The 20,058-nt window shown below is 38.1% G+C and overlaps 1 protein-coding gene across 6 annotated transcripts in view; it reads right to left on the bottom strand.

The window, feature by feature from the left end:
- Atac1 (Ada2a-containing complex component 1) overlaps nt 1-20,058 on the bottom strand; it is a 479,870-nt gene that overhangs the window by 215,330 nt on the left and 244,482 nt on the right. For all 6 annotated transcript variants that reach the window (XM_068376235.1, XM_068376218.1, XM_068376239.1 and 3 more), the window contains one exon: nt 17,483-17,599. In XM_068376235.1, the coding sequence (XP_068232336.1) occupies nt 17,483-17,599 (117 nt within the window). The remainder of the gene's footprint in view (nt 1-17,482; nt 17,600-20,058) is intronic.

Here is a 20,058-nt window from a genome sequence, read left to right as displayed (position 1 = left end):
AATCCTTTCCTGTCCCGACAGCCTCAGTTGCCACCATCCCTCATACTGTACACACGGTCCCCCAGCAGTATGTATCACAGTCTTCAGCCTTCAACCCGGTGAATGAGAGAGCAATCACCACGTTCCACCCTGCCAGGGCTCAAAAGAAGGGCAACAGTAACAGGGAAAGGTCTGGAAAAGGAGGTTAATCTAAAGGCTGAGGAAGTAGAGGCAAAGCGGTTAAAGCCGCTGGTCCTTCACACCAACAATGAGGATCTCCGGTAGGGAGACGATTTCACCTGTTCAGGGATCGGGGACAATTTCACTTGTTCAGGGATCGATGAGAATTCGATCCCTGGGCTCACAGCATAGTCTCAAATGGACTAAGCTGGAAACAGAGACAGAATCCCCCCAAGTTCAAGTTCTTCCAACCCACAACCCCATATTTGGTGGATTTGTACAGGATCTCCTCCAGAAGGGAGTCATACGTTGCACAAAGGCCACGAACTTTCAAAGGCGGCTATTTTGCGTGCCCAAGAAAGATTTGAAAACTCTTCGAACTATTCTAGACTTGTCCCCACTAAACAAATTATTTCTGAACGACAAGTTCAAGATGCCGACTATCTCGCAAACATGGACCCTACAACCCCAGGGGCCTACACCATCTCCAGAGATCTTACAGGCATCTACTGGCATCTTCCGATAGGTCGGCACTTCTCCCTCTACCTTGGTTTCAGAATGGCAAGAAAAGCCTTCGTTTTCAGAGCTATGCCCCTTGGGCTCAATATAGCTCCAAAGATTTTTACAAAGCTAGTCGAGACCATCGTCCAACAATAACGGAACAAAGGCCTCCAAGTGATGATATATCTGGATGACTGGCTGGTCTGGGCTGCATCAAAGTCAGAATGTCTTTGAACAGCTCAAGAAGTCATGAAATTCCAACAGTCTCTGGGCTTTTAGATCTACTTCAAAAGTCCAAGCTGTCTCCTGCTCAAAAATTCCAGTGGCTAGGGCTTCACTGGAATCTAAAGTCACACATTGCGGCAGAGAAAGGAAATCGCAAACTCGGTCAGGTGCCTACTTCATTCACAAGTACTCACCAGACAGCAACAGGAAAGAGTCTTGGGTTCACTGCAGTTCGCTGCCTTGACGGACCCAATCCTAAAAGTAAGACTCAAAAATGCCAACAGTCTCTTGAGAAGAAAGGCATCAAATGCTCGAAGAGATCTTTGCCACAAAACCCATCTTACTGCGAAAGCAGCTCAAGCCATGGTCCACTGCCAAGAATTTATTGACACACTTACCTCTGCAATACTCTCCTCCTTCCGTGATTATTCACACGGACGCCTCAGAACAAGGTTGGGGGGACACTCCCCTTCCAAGAAAGTACAGGGTTGGTAGTCAATTGCATTTAAAAAATTTCACATCAATATTCTGGAAGCTATGGCAGTGTTTCTTACTCTGAAGAGAATGAACCCAAAGATGAAATCACAAATCAAATTAGTCATCAACAACAGGACGATAGTCCACTGTGTTAACAGACAGCACTCCAGGTGCCCTCAGATCAACCATGGGATCCTAGCCAGCCTCACTTTAGCAAAGCGGAGGAACTGGTATCTCAGCAGTTCACCTCGAATTTTGCTATGTGATGGCAAACACCCTGTCAAGATTCAAGCCTCTGGAAACAGAATGGTTTCTGGATGCAAAATCATTCTTTTTCATCCTAGAGCAAGCCCAAGAACTGCAAATCGATCTCTTTGCGACGAGCTTCAACAAGAGGCTTCTCTGGTATGTAGCACCAAACTTAGATCCGGAAGCAAAAGGAACGGATGCGATGTCTCTAGATTGGAACCAGTGATCTCACATCTACCTATTTCCACCATTCAACCTCCTAATGAATGTCCTGAACAAACTGCGGATTTTCAAGGGAACAGCTCTAGTGACTCCCAAGTGGTCCAAGAGCCATTGGTATTAACTTGTTCTAGAACTCAAACCACTCCAGGTCCCTCTACCATTTCCAGTACTGTCTCAAGATATTCAACAGAAGACTATCTTCGCTTCCTCGTGGATTACGAAAACCCTTCAGCTCTGATTTTCTTGCCCTCGCAGCTCAAAGAAAGTTCGGAGTTACAAACGAGAGAATTGACTTTATACAAGAGTACAAGTCCAACACCATGAAACGACAATATCTATTTTTCTGGAAAAAAAATGGTTGCATTCATGAAAAGTCATCAGCCCTCTTCTACTTCTATGGACTTCAGTATTTCTTTCTTTACCTCATTGCATGATCAAGGGCTGGCCTCTACAATTATTGCCTCGTGTAAGTCGGCACTAATTAGACCTATTGCTTATGCTTTTGATATTGAACTCAATAGCGAGCTGCTCAATAAGATCCCGAAGGCTTCTGCTAAACTGAAACCTAATGCTCCTCCCAAGGCTATTTATTGGTCGTTGAATAAAGTCCTGCACTTTGCCTCCTCGATAGATAACGCCTCTACTTCTCTGAGGGATCTTACTCAAAAGTCTATCTTTTTGCTTGCTATGGCTTCTGGTGCTAGAGTCAGCAAGATTGTGGACCTATCAAGGGATGATGGCCACATTGAACTCTCGGAAACGGGGTAAGTAAATCTTTACATAGATCCTGCATGCTTGCTTCCCACAAAATGCTGGGGGCCCCGGAAGATTATCTCACTTCAGGAGGACCCTTCTCTGCGCCCCGTGGAGTGCCTTAAGGCCTACCAGTTAAAGAGCTGGGTCTTTAAAGGTGGTCAACTTTTTAAAAGGAAGAGTGTTTTTCAAACAATACTTACGTCAGTTGGAAGAGATTAAACACTTTGTAATGGCTGCTGGTAGTGTCATTAAACTGGCTTCTTAAGTGTTGTATATGGACTCTTATAGACTGTATAGTTGCGACTTCTCAGTCTACATTGAGCAAGGTGACTCATGCTCCTATTTTGAATGTACTATTTAACATTGTAAAGAGTCAAAGATGATATTTTTCCTTTTATGTCATGAGTGTTACTATTTTACTACTCTGTTACATAATTTTGGGGTTGGAAAACTCCGGTTTTCCGTATATATCTACAGTATATAATGTTACAATTAATTACTGTTACACTTATGCCTCTTTGGAAACAATAAAAGACAGCTCAATTTTTAACCCTCCTTTTATAGACTTCGGTCTTTTCATCTACTAAAGACAAAGACCTTCATCACAATGAGTGGTACTGTGATGTTGATTTCATTTGCACCTACTTATTACAAACATATCACTTGCACCCTAGCTTGGTACCATAGTTACCAATGCTAAGGGAAGTATGATTATGTCTATGGGGTGTAAAGGGTTAAACCTCTCCTGGCCACAGCTGAGAATAATAATTCTCTGGTACACTTCCATCAGTACAACATGGCTTGAGCCCAAAATCGGATTTTGACATAGGAAATATCTATTTTTGGGTGAGATATGTCGCCCTGATGGCCTGCCTGTTACTTTTCCATCCCCTCCCAATTCTCAGTGTGGGGTCTCGCGTCATACGATGGCTGCTCCTGGAATGGTTTAATAGGAAACAAGTTTGTGGTAGTACATTGAGATCGGGAGTTATAACAGCTCTTTCGCCCACTTTTTCTACCCTATCCCTTACCCTTCAAGACAAGGTTAACTCTACTAGGGGAAGGATAACCATGACTTATTATTCACACATCCCTTATTTATAAATGATATCTCTCGGGATATTCGCTCCAGAGATTAGAACTCCGTGATAACCTCTAAGGTAAAATCTCTCTGCTATTTCACTCACAGAAATATCCCAAGTAGAAGCTGCCAATGAGGAACTTCCATCAGGACGACATGCCAATCTCACTCAAAAATACTTTTTCCTATGTCAAAAACCGTTTGTTCTCCAGTCTGTTCTTCAGCTGCCTATTCTCATCTCAATTTGTTGGATAGGAACTTAAGGTCTATTAAATTTCTTATTCCTGATCTAGATATTAATCTCTGGCACTGTCGTTCAATTAGTTCGTTATGCATGTTAATCTCTGGCACTGTCGTTCAATTAGTTCGTTATTCATGTTGCATAAGATTTTTCATAATTCAGACCATCCTTATCATTCAGATCTTCCCGGTCAGTACCATCCTGTTGGTAATACTAGGTATGCAGTTAATTCTAATAGTCAGGCCTTCTCCTTCATTACGCTCAATACTACACAGTATTCTAGAAGCTTTATTCCAGCTGTGACGAAGTTGTGGAATGATCTTGCTAATCGGGTAGTTGAATTGGTAGAACTTCAAAAGTTCAAACTTGCAGCTAATGCAAGGCTCACATAAGTCTTGTTATAGTTTATATATGTGTTAATATTGTTACTGTTTTTAAAGTATTTTACTTTAATTGTTCATTACTTCTCATATTGTTTATTCATTCCCTTATATACTGTACTTCCCTCAGTGGGCTATTTTTCCCTGTTGGAGCCCTTGGAGCATCTTGTTTTTCTAATTAGGGTTGTAGCTTGGCTGGTAATAATAATAATAATAATAATAATAATAATAATAATAATAATAATAATAATAATAATAATAATAAAGCTTGCCTCCATCTAGAGTACATTCCCGTAAATAAGAGAATGATTGCTCTAAGCCAATAAAGCAGAATAAGAAAGAGGAGAACGGCCATACATTCTAAGTCTCCTTCTAAACTTAAGTCGTAACAACTATCTTAGACAAAATGCTTCTTGTCTCGATGGTGCTAGGTTCGCAACAAGACTAGAATAGCTGTGACCAAGTTGTGGGATGATCTTCCTAATCAGGTAGTTGAGTCAGTAGAACTTATAAAATATAAATTTGCAGTAAATGCTTTTAAGGTGAACAGGCTGACATGTTTCTTTTTATATTTTATATATAAAATATCTGTTTTAATGTTGTTAATTTTCTTTAAATATTTCATTTTAATTGTTCATTACTTCTCATATAGTTTATATACTTCCATATTTCCTTTCCTCACTGGGTTATTTTTTTTTTTTTTTGGAGCTTTTGGGTTTATAGAATCCTGCTTTTCCAACTAGGGTTGTAGCTTAGCTAATAATAATAATAATAATAATAATAATAATAATAATAATAATAATAATAATAAAAATAATTAATAATAATAATTATAATAATAATAATAATAATAATAATAATAATTACTATCATTATTATTATTATTATTATTATTATTATTATTATTATTATCATTATTATTATCATTATCATTATTATTTACTTTAAAATTCTTCACAGTAACAAAAAATGCATATGAATTTTCCCAGGTACAGTATATTCATTCTTGGTCCATTCTTGTATGTTAGGAATCATAAATTTTGCTAAATTAAAATTTGGTGTAATAATTTACGATAACACTGGTCTTAAAGGAATATTATCTTTATGTACTTTTGGTAAATCATATAAGATACCAGGATTACAACCAGAAGCATATAAATGTTTATACTCTTCATCTGTTATAGGTTTACCTTTCTTAAATAACTTACTAGTCTGTTAACCTTACCTTCTGAGAGGAGAGTATTTTTGAATGGGTCTTTTTTACTTTGTTTGAAATGCAATGGATTGTTAAGAATGCTCATCATTTTCTCTATATCAGTTTTTTTCATGAAGGCCATCAATGAAACATAAGGAAGACTTGCACTGACACAAAGAGTGAAATATTTCAAGGGATTTACTTCAGACAAGACTAGCAATGGAACAATAAGAAAGACTGTCACTGGCATAAAGAGTGAAAGATATTGAGAGATTTGTCTAACAACACACACACAAGAAAACAATAAAAAAGACTGTAGTAATGGCGCAAAGAGTGATATATTTCTAGGTATTTACCTCTGACAAGGCCACCAATGAAATCAAAATGGAAGACATGTACTGGAGCAGAGTGAAAGATTTCAAAGAATTTGTCTATCAAGGCTAGCAATGAATAGATAAGAAAAACTGTGGCAGTTTCACAAAGAGTGAGATATATATACATATATATATATATATATATATATATATATATATATATATATATATATATATATATATATAAAGGTATTTACCTCTGAAAATAGCCAGCAATGAGAAAATAGGGAAGACTGTGGTACTAGCACAAGGAGTGAAAGATTTAAAGGGATTTGTCTAGCAACGATTGTAACCAAACAATAAGAAAGACTGTAGCAATGGCACGAGGAGTGAAATATTTCTACAGATTTACCTCTGACAAGGCCAACAATGAAACGATAACGAACACTGTGGCACTGGCATGAAGAGTGAAATACTTCAAGGGATTTACCTCTGAAGAGGACGGCAATGAAACAATAAGGAAGACCATGGCACTGGCACAAAGAGTGAAATATTTCAAGGGATTTGCCCCTGCCAAATAGAGCAAAGAAACAATAAATAAAACCTTGGCAATGACACATGGACTGAAAGATTTCAAGGGATTTACATCTGACAGGGCCAGCAATGGAACGATAATGAACACCTTGGCACTAGCACAAAGAGGGATATATTTCAAGGGATGTATATCTCATTGGGCCAGCAATGAAATAATACGGAAAACCGTGGTAATGGCCCAAAGTGATATATTTTAAGGGATTTATCTCTGAAAGGGCCAGCAATGAAACGATAAGAGAAACTGTTGCCAGGGTATAAAGAGCAAAAGATTTCAAGGAACTTGTTCTTCCATGGCCAGCAATGAAACAATAAGGAAGACCATGGCAATGGCATGATGAGTAATATGTTTTACAGGATTTCCCCTGACAAGGCCAACACTGAAACAATAACGAATACCGTGGCATTGAAAACCAGAGAGATATGTTTTAAGGGATTTGCGTCTGACAAGGCCAGCTATGAACCAATAAGGAAAACCGTGGCACTGGTAAAAAGTGATATATTTTAAGGGATTTATCTCTGAGAGCACCAGCAATGAAATGATCGGGAAGACTGTAGCAATGGCAAAATGAGTAAAATATTTCAAGGGATTCTCCCCTGACAAAGCCAATAATGAAACAATGAGAAAAACTGCCGTATTGGTAATAAAGAGTGATATTTTTTAGGACATTTGCCTCTGTCAAGGACACATTGAAACACTAAGGAAGACCGTGACATTGACACAAAGAGTAATATATTTCAAAGGTCATACTACTGAAAAGGCCAACAATGAAACAATAAGGAAGACTGTGGCACTAGCACAATGAGTGAAATATTTCAACGGATTTGCATGTAACAAGGCAAGTAATGGAACAATAAGGAACATCAAGGCCATGCCCCAAAGAGTGAAATATTTCAAGGAATTCGTCTCTGACAAGGCCAGCAATGGAACGATAAGGAAGACCGTGGCACTGACACAATGAGTAAAATAGTTCAAGGGATTTGCCTCTGATAAGGTTAGCAATGAAAAAAAAGGGAAGACTGTGGCAATAGCAAAAAGTGAAATATTTCTAGGGTTTTGCCCATGACAAGGACAGCCATGAAATGATAATGAAGACCACGGTCCAGATATACCAGGTCAGCCAGACAGCGTACCGATTTTAAGCCTCTTCTGCGCACCTACGTCATCTGAAGGGGCTTAGTGTTGGCGAGACCCATTAAGAACGTAGATCTATCACACAGTTAATGTAAATAAAACAACATTTTACCTTTGGAAAATATTTTATTAAGTTACAACTTTCATTATTTTTCTTAGGGCCTCCCTGCATGGTTGTCCTTGAGGTTTTCTATACTTTATCAAATTATTAAGATATCGCATTCGAAAATATACCGATATCTTAACTAAAAAAGCAATAACATCGTCAGGAACTTCAATCCCAGACTATTTTAATTCTAAATAAAGCTTTTTAAAACAATTTTTTCCCTCCATGAGAGCTTCCCTGTGTACAGCATTAAAAATCTCCCGCATTATTAACAACTGTGAAAAAAACTGACTAGAAGGTGCATGTAATTTCCCCCGTTTAACACATGCTATCCAAGTATCATTCCTTAGCATTTCTTCAGTCTTATTTCCTAACTTAGGATATTTTACACAATTTTTTTTACAATATATTTAAGAGCTTCTTCCTCAATTACTCCCCCAATATCTTTCTTTATTTGCTCTCAAAAGGTTTTATTCCTCCTCTAAAGCATCTTTCTCTAAATCAAAATCTAAATTTCTGAATATCTGCGTTGTTAGGCATATTTCTAACGCTAAGTACCTTTCTTTCGTGATAGATTCATCGTCTTTGGCTGATTCATGAGATGTTTTCAACGGTGGTGATGTTACACTTTTCACTTAATACTTTAATTTCCTTTCCTAGTAACATTTTTTTTTTAGCCGAAATTTAAAGTTCAAAGCATGAGGATGATCATAGTGCCCATCCATTTGCCTTATACTCCCAAAGAAGTGTTCAGGGTAATCTTGATTTACTGTTTGTGTAAGTAGGTAGTCAATTTCTAGGACTTTCAATACCTAGTAACCTAGACTTCATGTCATCTTTGTAATCGCCTGGTTTAAAATGAATCTAGCAAACAGTAGCATTCACAACGTTAATTCTGTCTGCACGGCAACATGCATGTATCCACTGGTCTATGTATGGTTTTTCTTTTGGAAAGCGATGGTATTTTATGTTTGAGCTTTTAGTTTTATCATTTCTATTATAACAGCCAAATACTGCGCAGTTACTTGGCGTTATTTGTGACGGAATGAATGAATGAATAAAATGATAATGGACACAGCGTCTCCTATTGTTTACGTCACCTCTCTCTATAGTTAGCTAACTAATGCAACAGTCCTTTGTTTTGTTTACCCACGTGTGTGAGACGGGGAAGATTGACGTCACAGTATGGGTGATTCACAGCTTAAGCTGCGCGTTGGCTGACCTGGTATATATAGACCTTGATGAAGACCATGACAATGGCTCAAAGTAAAACATTTCAATGTATTTGCCGGTGACAAGGCCAGCAATGCACTGATAGGGAAGACCATGACACTGACACAATGAGTGAAATATCTTAAGTGATTTGCCTATGACAAGCCTAGCAATGAAACGATAAGGAAGACCGTGTCACTGACACAATGAATGAAATATGTAAAGGGTTTTTCCTCTGACAAGGTCAGCAATGAAATGATAAGGAAGAAAGTGGCACTTACACAATGAGTGAACAATTTAAAGGGTTTTGCCTGACAAGGCTAGCAATAAATCGATAAAGAAGACAGTGGCACTACCACAATGAGCAAAATATTAAAAGAGTTTTGCCTACGACCAGGCCAGCAACGAAACGATAAGGAAAACAGTGGCACTGAAATAATGAGTGAAATATCTAAAGGGTTTTGTCTCTGAAAATGCCAGTAATGAAACGATAAGGAAGACAGTGGCACTACCACAATGAGCAAAATATTAAAAGAGTTTTGCCTACGACCAGGCCAGCAACGAAACGATAAGGAAAACAGTGGCACTGAAATAATGAGTGAAATATCTAAAGGGTTTTGTCTCTGAAAATGCCAGCAATGAAACGATAAGGAAGACAGTGGCACTGACACAATGAGTGAAATATTTAAAGGGTTTTGCCTCTGACAAGGCCAGTAATGAAACGATAAGGAAGACCATTGCACTGACAAATCGAAATGTTTCAATAAATTTGCCTCTGACAAGGCAGGAAATATAATAAAAATGAAGACCATGGCATTGACACAAAGAGTGAAAGATTTCAAAGGATTTTCCTCTTACAAGGCCAGCAATGGAATGATAAGGAAGACAGTGGTATTTGTAGAGAAACATTTCAAGGGTTTTGCCTCTGACAAGGCCAGCAATGAAACAATACGGATGACCGTGGCACTGACAGAACGAAATATTTCAATGAATTTGCCATTGATAAATAGAGCAAAGAAACAATAAATAAGACTTTGGCAATGACACAAGGACTGAAAGATTTCACTGAATTTGCATCTGACAAAGCTAGTAATGGAACGATAACAAACACCGTAGCACTAGCACAAAGAGTGATATATTTCAAGGGATGTTTCTCTCATTGGGCCAGACATGAAATAATGAGGAAGACCATGGCATTGACACAAAGAGTGAAATATTTCAAAATTTATACCACTGAAAAGGCCAACAATGAAACAATAAGAAAGACCGTGACAATGGCACTAAGTGATATATTTCAAGGGATTTGCATGTGACAAATATAGTAATGAAAAATTAAGGAACACCACGGCAATGGCACAAAAAGTGATATATTTCGAGGGATTTATCTCTGACAAGGCTAGCATTGGAATGATAAGGAAGTTTGAGGCAGTGACACAATGAGTAAACTTTTTAAAGGGATTTGCCTCTGACAAGGGCAGCAATGAAAAGAAAAGGAAGACTGGGGCAATTGCAAAAAAAAGAGTGAAATATTTCAAAGGATTTGCCTATGATAAGGATGGCAATGAAATGATAACGAAGACCGTGGCAATGGCTCAGAGTATAACAATTCAATAGATTTGCCTTCTGACAAGGCCAGCAATGCAACGATAAGGAAGACCGTGGCACTGACACCATGAGTGAAATATTTAAAGGGTTTTGCCTCTGACAAGGCCAGCAATGAATTGATAGGGAAGACAGTGGCACTGGCACAATAAATATTCAAAGGATTTTTCCTTTGACAAGGCCAGAAACAAAACGATAAGGAAAACAACTGCACTGACATAATGAGTGAAATATTTAAGGAGTTTTGTCTCTGATAATGCAAGCAATGAAACAATAAGGAAGAAAGTGGCACTGATACAAAGAGTGAAATATTTAAAGGGTTTTGCCTCTGACAAGGCCAGCTATGACACAATAAGGGAGATAGTGGCGATGACACAATGAGTGAAATATTGAAAGAGCTTGGCCTCTGACAATGCCAGCAATGGAACAATAAGGATGACTGTGGTACCTGCAGAGGAGGTGAAATCTTTCAAAGGATTTGCCTATGACAAGCCCAGCAATGGAACGTTAAGTAAGACTGTGGCACTGGCACAAAATAAGTGGTATATATCAAGGGATTTGCCTCTGATAAGTCCAGCATTAAAAAGATAAGGAAGAACATAGCAGTGGCACAAAGAGTGAAAGATATCAAGGGATTTGCCTCTGAAAAGGTCACCAATTAAGATAAGGAAGACAGCTGCACTGGCACAATGAATGAAAGTTTTCAAGGAATTTGCTTCTACTAAGGCCAGCAATGAAAAAATAAGGAAGACCATGGCACTGGAGCAAGGAGTAAAATATTTTGAGGGATTTGCCTCTAAAAAGGCCAGCAATGAATCGATAAGGAAGACCATGGCAATGGTACAGAGTTAAAAGATATCTGGGGATTTGCCTCTGACAAGGCTAGCAATGAATCGATAAGGAAGACCGTGGCAATGGCACAAATGAAAGATATCAAGGGATTTGCCTCTAACAAGGCAAGCAATTATTCTAAAAGGAAGACCATACCACTGGCAGAAAGAGTGAAAGATTTCAAAGGATTTTCCTCTGGAAAGGCCAGCATTGAAACGATAAGGAACACCGTGGCACTAACACAAGGAGTGAAATATTTCAAGGGATTTGCCTCTGACAACACCAGCAATGAAACAATAAGGAAGACTGAAGCAATGGCACAAAGAGTAAAATATTTCAAAAGATTTATCTCTGACAAGGGCAGCGATAAAACAATAAGGAAGACTTGCACTGACACAAATAGTGAAATATTTCAAGGGATTTACTTCTGACAAAGCCAGCAATGAAGTGATAAGGAGCACCATGGCAATCACAAAATAGCTATATATTTCGAAAGATTTACCTATAACAAGGTCAGCAATTAAATGATAAGGAATACCGTACCACTGGTACAAAGAGTGAAAGACTTTAAAGAATTTTCCTCTGATAAGGCCAGCAATGGAACGAAAAGGAAGACCGTGGCAATGGCATAATGAGTGGAAGACTTCTAGGGATTTGCCTCTGGCAAGACCAGCAATGAAAAATATGGAAGACCATAACAGTTGCACAAAGAGAGATATAAATCAAGGGATTTACCCCTAACAAGACTAGCAATGATACAATAAGCAATACTATAGCACTGGCATAAAGAGTGACAGATTTCATGTGAATTGTCTAACAAAGCAAAAAAAAAAGTAAATAAAAAAAAAAAAAAAGAGTGATATGTATCTATGGATTTACCTCTGACAAGGGCAGCAATGAAACAATAATGAAGACTATGGTACTTAAGCAATGAGTGAATGATTTCAAGGAAATTTCCCCTGGCAAGACCAGTAGTGAAACAATAAGCAAGACCATGGCAGTTGCAAAAAGGGATATAAATCAAGGGATTTACCCCGAACAAGACCAGCAATGAAAAAATAAGCAAGTCTATACTACTGTTATAAAGAGTGGAAAGATTTCAAGAAATTTGTCTAACAAAGCGAACAAAAACACAATAAGGAAGACAATGGCACTGTCACAAGGATTAAAATATTTCTAGGGATTTACCTCTGACAAGGCCAGCAATGAAACAATTATGAAGACTGTGGTACTAGCACAAAGAGTGAAAGATTTCAAGAGATTTGTCTAACGCATGCAACAAAACGATACGTAAGACTGTAGTAATGGCATAAAGAGTGAAATATTTCAATCAATTTATCTCTAACATGGCCAGCAATGAAACAATAAGGAAAACCTTGCTACTGGCACAAAGAATGGAAGATTTCAAGGAATTTGTGTAACAAGTCCAGTAATGAAAAAATAAGGAAGACTTTGACACTGGCACAAAGAGCAATACTTGAAAAGGATTTACCTCTGACAAAGGCCAACAATGAAACAGTAAGAAAGATTGCAGTACTGGCACACAGAGTGAAAGATATTGAGGGATTTGCATCACACAAAGGCCAGCAATGAAACAATAACTAAGACCATGATAATGGCACAAAGAGTGAAATATGTCAAGGGTTTTACCTCTGCCAAGGCCAGCAGTGATACAGTAGGGAAAACTGTGGTACTGGCACAAAGAATAAAAGATTTAAAGGGATTTATGTAACAAGGACATCAATGAAAAGATAAGGTAGATTTTGACACAGGCACAAAGAGTAATATCTCAAGGGATTTACCTCTGATAAAGACCAATTATGAAGCAATATGGAAGATTATGGTACTGGCATAAGGGGTGAAAGCTATCAAGAGATTTGCCTCTGAAAAAGGCCAGCAATGAAACAATAATGAAGACCATGATATAGAGCATGATATATTTCACGGGATTTGCCTCTGACAAAGGACAGTAATTAAATAATTAGCAATTTTGTGGCACTGACAAAAAGAGTGAAACCATGACCAGACCGCAAAAAATTAAAGATTTCAAGGGACATGCTCTGACATGGCCAGCAATAAAACAATAAGGAATACTGTGGCAATGACAAAGTGATATATCTCAAGGGATTTATCTCTACCATGGCTAGAAATCAAAAGATAAGGAAGACCGTGGTAATGGCAAAAAGGGGTGATATGCTTCAAGGGATTTGCCTCTTACAAGGCCAATATTAAAACAATAAGGAAGACCGTGGCATTGACACAAAGAGTGACATGTTTCAAGGAATTTATGCCTGACAAGGCCAGAAATGAAACTATATGGAAGAATATAGCACTGCCAAAATGAGTGAGATATTTCAAGGGATTCGCCTCTCACAAGGTCTGTAATGAAGCAATAAGGAAGGCTGTCATAATGGTAATAAAGACTAATATGTTTCAAGGCATTTGTCTCTGATAAGGCCAGCATTGAAAAAAATAAGGAAGACGGTGGTGGCATTGATAAAAAGAGTGAAATATATCAAAGGATTTGCCTCTGACAAGGTCAGCAATGATATGATGAGGATGACCGTGATACTGGAATGAGTGAAATATTTCAAGGGATTTGCCTCTTACAAGGTCAGCATTGAAACAATAAGGGAAACAGTAGCACTGGCACAAAGAGTAAAAGATCTCAAAGGATTTGCCTCTGAAAAGGCCAGCAATGAAACGGTACGGACGATTGTGGCACTGGCGCAAAGAGTGAAAGATTTCAAGGGATTTGTCTAACAAGGCCAGCAATAAAACAATAAGGAAGATTAATGTATTGTCACATACAGTGGTATATTTCAAAGGATTTGTGTAACAAGGCCAGTAATGAAAAGATAAGGAAGACGTTGACACTGGCACAAAGAATAATATTTAAAGGACTTGCCTCTGACAAAGGCCAGCAATGAAACAATAAGAAAGATTTCGTTGGTCGCAAAAAGAGTGAAAGATTTCAAGGAACTTGCATCTGTCTAAGGTCAACAATGAAATGATACATAAGGCTGTGGCAATGGCAAAAGGGGGGAAATATTTCATGGGGATTTACCTCTGGCAAGGCCAACAATGAAACGATAACGAACACCATAGCACTGGGACAAAGAGTGAAATATCTTAAGGGATTTGCCTATTAAAAGGCAAAGAAGACCATGCTACTGTATTGGCAAAAAGAGTGAATTATTTTAATGGATTAGCCAGTGACAAGGCCAGTAAATAAACAGTATGGAATGACAAAAGGAGTGAAAGACTTAATGGGATATGTATCTATCAAGGCCAGCAATGAAATAATAATGAACACCATGGCACTGTCACAAGGAGTGAAATATTTGAAGGGATTTACCTCTGACAAAGGCCAACAATGAAACAATAAGATGGTAGCACTGCCATAAAGAATAAAATATGCCAAGGGATTTGCTTCTGGCAAGGACACCAATGCAACCATAAGAAGACTGTGGCCATGGCACAAAGTGTGATATATTTAAACGGATTGGCGTCTCACAAGGCCAGCAATGAAAAAATTAAGAAGACTGTGGCAATAGCACACAGCACTATATATTTCAAGAGATTTATCTAAAGGAAGACCATGGCACTGGCACAATGAGTGAAATATTTCTAGGGATTTTTCTCTGACAAGGCTAACAATCAAATTATAAGGAAGACGTTGGCCTTAGCAAAAATAGTTAAATATTCTAAAGGATTTTTCTCTGACAAACCAGTAATGAAACGATAAGGAAGACTGTGGCACTGGCATAAAATATTAAACTTCAAGGGATTTTTCTCTGACAAGGCCAGCAATAAAATAATAAGGCAGACATTGGCATTGGAACAATGAGTGAAATATTTAAAGAGATTTACTTCTGACAAGACCAGCAAGGGATCTTCCTCTAACAAAGCCAGCAGTAAAACAATAAGGGAGACTGTGACACTGGCACAAGGAGTGAAAGATCTTAAGGGATTTGCCTTTGATAAGGCCAGCAATGGAACGATAAGGAAGACTGTGGTAATTGCAAAAAGAGTGAAATATTTTAAGGGATTTGTCTTTGACAGGACAAGCAACAAAATAACAAGGAAGACTATGACAATGTCAGAAAGAATAGTAGATTTCAAGGAATTTGCCTCTATATAGGCCAGGCATCAATCAATAAGAAAGACAGCGGCACTGGCACAGAGTGAAATATTTCCATGGATTTACCAATAACAAGACCAGCAATGAAATGATAACGAAGACCGTGGTACTATCACGAAGAGTAATATATTACAAGGGATTTACCTCAGACAAGGACTGTAATGAAAGAATAAGGAAGACCGTGGCAATGGCACAGAGGGTGAAATATTTCAAGGGATTTGCCTTCAACGATGCCTGCAACTAATTGATAAGGAAGACCATTGGACTAGCAAGAAGAATGAAATATTTCAGTGGATTTGCCTTTGGCAAGGAGTGCAATGAAATAATTTGGAAAACTATGGCAAGGGCTAAAAGACTGAAAGATTTCAGGGAATTGCCTCTGACAAAGCCAGTAATGAAATTATGAGGAAGGTCAAGGAAATGGCACAAAGAGTGAAATATTTCAATGGAATTGCATCTGACAAGGCCAGCAATTAAATCATAAGGAAGACTGTGTCAATGGCACAAAGCGTGATATATTTCAAGGGATTTTCCTCTGACAAGGGCAGCAATGAAATGATAAGGCCGTAGCAATGGCACAAAGAGTGATATATTTCAATGGATTTGCCTACTTTGCTGTCAATCAGTCCAGGTCCAACCACTCACCTGAAATTGGTTCAACAGCAACAGTTGTCACAAGGGACTAACGCTCCACTTGACCATCCCTGAAAATACCAGTCGGCAGGTAAGCTCCAGTGCTCCCTTCCATAGGAAAAAAGCCCCCCTTCATAAAAAAGGAACAATTCTCTCATGGCTCAATAGGAACAGTGAAGGTAGATCCATGCATCCCATCCTCACCTGGTGCATGTTGCAGGTAACAAGTACAGGGTGAGATCACTCTCCTGCACCAGGTGCAACACCAGCAGCTGTCCCACTGGGCTTATGCCACACTTAAGAGACCTTGAAAGTACCAGTAAGATGATGAATATCATTACTCCCTCCCAGAGGAGGAAAGCAGTCGCAAGAGTTGCTAGAAGTCCATACGAACATTTAGCTAGAGGCTTTCCCAAGAGACTACGCTTTGTCTTTTTATTTGAGATGTGTCTGTAAAGGATGACAGGAGCAGGGAGAGGGGATGTTAGAGGATGAACAGATGGAGAAAACTGCATCTACTTCCTCTTGCCGAGTGCTCCTCCTTGCTTCAATAGAAGAATCAAGGTCTGAGCTAATGACAATGACTTCTCTCCTACAGAGGCGAAGTTACACTAGAAGGGTTCTGTCACAGAGGAACACTAGGACTATTCACTGATAACCGTACTACATTACACTATACTGCAAAGGTATCACTTGCAGCCCCAGGGGTGCCTGCAAGCACTGATTGATGCAGTTCCTGGAATACCTTACAAGTCACAACTCTCAGTGTGAGGTAGTCACTATTAATAGCTCGATCAGGGTTAAGAAATTTAATACAGTACTTCCTAAGAATTTGTCCAATAAATTAAAATCAGAATAAGCAGCTTATATATCTTCTCCCATTTCTTGAAAAGCATTTTTCACTCCACTCATAAAGACACGTCTGATATATACCTCCAGCAAGCCTTACCCACTTTACCAACCATCAAAAATAAACAACAAAAACCTAAAGTTGAAGATCCAATGGCAAGCAGAGAGAGTTAAAGGGCATCAGCTCTTGTTGTCACTCATCACAGCCAAAGACAAAAGTAGCTTAACTTACTCAGGCAAGTGGGTGTTCACCCCAAATGTCATTGACAATCTTGTCAATCCGTTCAAACTTGAGAAGGACAATACTCCTAATCAAAAGGACAAAACATTAGTATCCACGCAGGAACAAATAAAACTATAAATGAACAAAGTTGACAAAATATCTATAAAGGAATAAAAAGCTTGAGTATCTTAATCCTAAAATCAGTGGCTTCATAATCTGCCCACATGTAAAATGCCTTCCTAACATAATTTTGTGATTGCTAACTTCAAATCATCCAGTAATAGGAAGATGATAACATATCTAAATAATAAAGAAATCAAAACAAGATTCCCCACAAAACTGAACTATGGTATTACCTGTATAACTTCATGATGAGGTGACTGACTTTCTTTATGGATTCTCTTCCGTGTTTTGGGCCTCATACCTTGCGTTAAGGACTGGACATTGTATTTCTCCCACTCAATATGAGGTATCTGATGAAAAAATTAATTGAAAATATTCAACATAACTATACAGCATATATTAGAAATAATCAGACTTTTCTTCTATGTGAATGTATACAAAATATTCCTAATAGTATAGTATTCATATACCATAGACAGAATTTCAAAATTTCTCTGAACCTTCCCTGAAATGCATATTGCTCCTTTTCTAGAAGCTCAGTTTATCAACATTTATTCTCTTTCCTTTCAAAAGACACATGCCCTAGTAATATAATGAAACACTCTAGCAGGTAATGACAAGACACAAAGTTATGACGAGTCAGAGACTCTTAGTTATTTCAGTCTCTGTCACATCAATTTGACATCTCCATCCTCCAGATTGTTAGAAGTTTTATTGTTTCAAGAAGACTACCTTTTGATATTTTAGCATTACTGCATGGATTGTTCGAGAGAAATTTTTTTCTGGACAATCATGACCTAGATTCTCTTTTGTTTCGTGTCAGGGATAGTACTGTCATTTAATTAGCCATTGTGAGGAGTGTAAATGCCTCACTGTTCCTCTTATGGTAAAGTATGCTTCAATGATTGCCAGCAAAATTAAATGTTCAAGGCAAAAAAGGAAACTGGTTTTTAGTTCAGGGGGATATCTAGAAAAGACTAGACTAGTTAATTATAGTAGAAATGATGACGATAATGACATGCCAGACCTTACCCAGCCAAGTTTTGAGAGTGATGACCTTCAAAAGCACTTTACTTCTTTACCTTCCTAAGTTAAATCTTAGGTCAGTGAGTCTTCACTTTGGGTGATACTTCTGATCTTGCCTCTCTGGTTGCTAACCATAACTTAACTTCTCAAGTTGGGTCTAGTGGTGATAGTGTTTCATTTAGTAAGGGATCTGATAATTCACTGCGCCTTACGGCTTCAAGATCTTTTCCCAGAGCCTCAAGTCCTTCCATTACTTTAGACCCTTCAGCTGGTAAACCCTTGCATTCTCAGTCCTAGTCAGTCTTTGGAAAACTAGATTACCAGGCAGAAGACCAAGTTGGTAGTGTGGATCCCGATATCCCTCCACTCGATAAAATGAACGCTCTTAAGCAACCTCATATCACATATGCGAATGGCATGGAATATCATATAATTCCCTTAGAACTCAATGCTATGGATAAAGTTTCAGTTAAAGTTGATCATTTGCATCATGTTTCAGATGGTAAGCCACATAATTCACGCATGGGTGATGGAAATGTAGACACTAATACCAAAATTAGTCCCTTAAACAAATGTGTAGCAGCTTACATAACCAGATTTAAACAACCATGAAAGTCAGTAAATCATCTTTCTGTGCAGGAAGATGAGGATGAAGAAAACACAAAGGAAGGCCCTAAATGTGATGAACTGTCTTCCTTTACACCTTATTTAACTGTATTGCTAAAAAATACCCTAATAAGTTAATTACGTTAAGCTCTATGCTACTTATTCTTCCAAATCCTCAGAATGGTGTTTCAAATACAGTACAAAGAAAGGCTTGTAATTCTGGGTTTTGTTTAGTCTTTACGCCTCTTATTCCTCAAAGACTTTTATATGACTAACAGTTACCTAATCTTGTACAAGATTTTGATTTGATTTCCTGCTTTGAGACCCTCATTGGTCATAATAAATGAAAATTATTAAATGTAGTTTTGAAGGTGGTTGATTAAAGAAATGCTGCTTGTGGGTGATAAAATAGGAAGTTTGCTTGAAGCATTTTCCTTCGCTGATTTTATAATAGGACACATTTATTGCTAGTCTTACAGAAGATAATTTGTATGCCATCAGGATTTAAATTCAATTTTGGATTATCAGACCTATCTAGATAAAAGTGTTTTAGATTGGGCTTCTGATGCTTTATCAGCCTTAGTGTGTTTTGTGATTAAGAGAAAAGAGCAGGTATATGCCTCTATGGTGGGGAGTCTCTGAGATAAAAAAAAAATATTTATTTCTTCCCCCAGTTGGGCTTATTTCATATGTAGAAAATATTGATAAAGTAGTTACTTAAGTAGATACCAGGAATCAAACGGATGCTTTGAGGTCTTTCTATAGGACTACTCGTTTTCAGCTTTAAGCCAATAGCGTCTACCTCCTAAGAATTGTCGCCAAGGAGTTCCTTTCGAACAAGTGGTAGAACATCAGAATTACGTCCTAGTAGACGTTCCAGGAGGGTTGCCAACAAAACTCTAGGATCTTATCAGAGAAAGGTATGATAGTTCTTCAAGGTGATTTGCAGTAGAAAGAATACTTTCCCATTTCTATCCAGTTTAGGAAAGCCTTCCATATCCTTAATAGCTAAGCTACAATCCTAGCTGTAGTTGGAAAACCCGGATGCTATAAGCACAAGGGCTCCAACAAGAAAAATAATTACGATAATTAAATAACGATACTACGATTTTAAAAAATTTACGTTTTTATTTATTTTTTTTTTTTTTGAGAGAGAGAGAGAGAGAGAGAGAGAGAG

This window comes from Palaemon carinicauda, chromosome 1 (genome assembly GCF_036898095.1).
Source record: "Palaemon carinicauda isolate YSFRI2023 chromosome 1, ASM3689809v2, whole genome shotgun sequence".
NCBI lineage: Eukaryota > Metazoa > Arthropoda > Malacostraca > Decapoda > Palaemonidae > Palaemon > Palaemon carinicauda.
The sequence above is the reverse complement of the archived record's forward strand: the minus strand, read 5'-3'. Positions and strand labels throughout refer to the sequence as shown.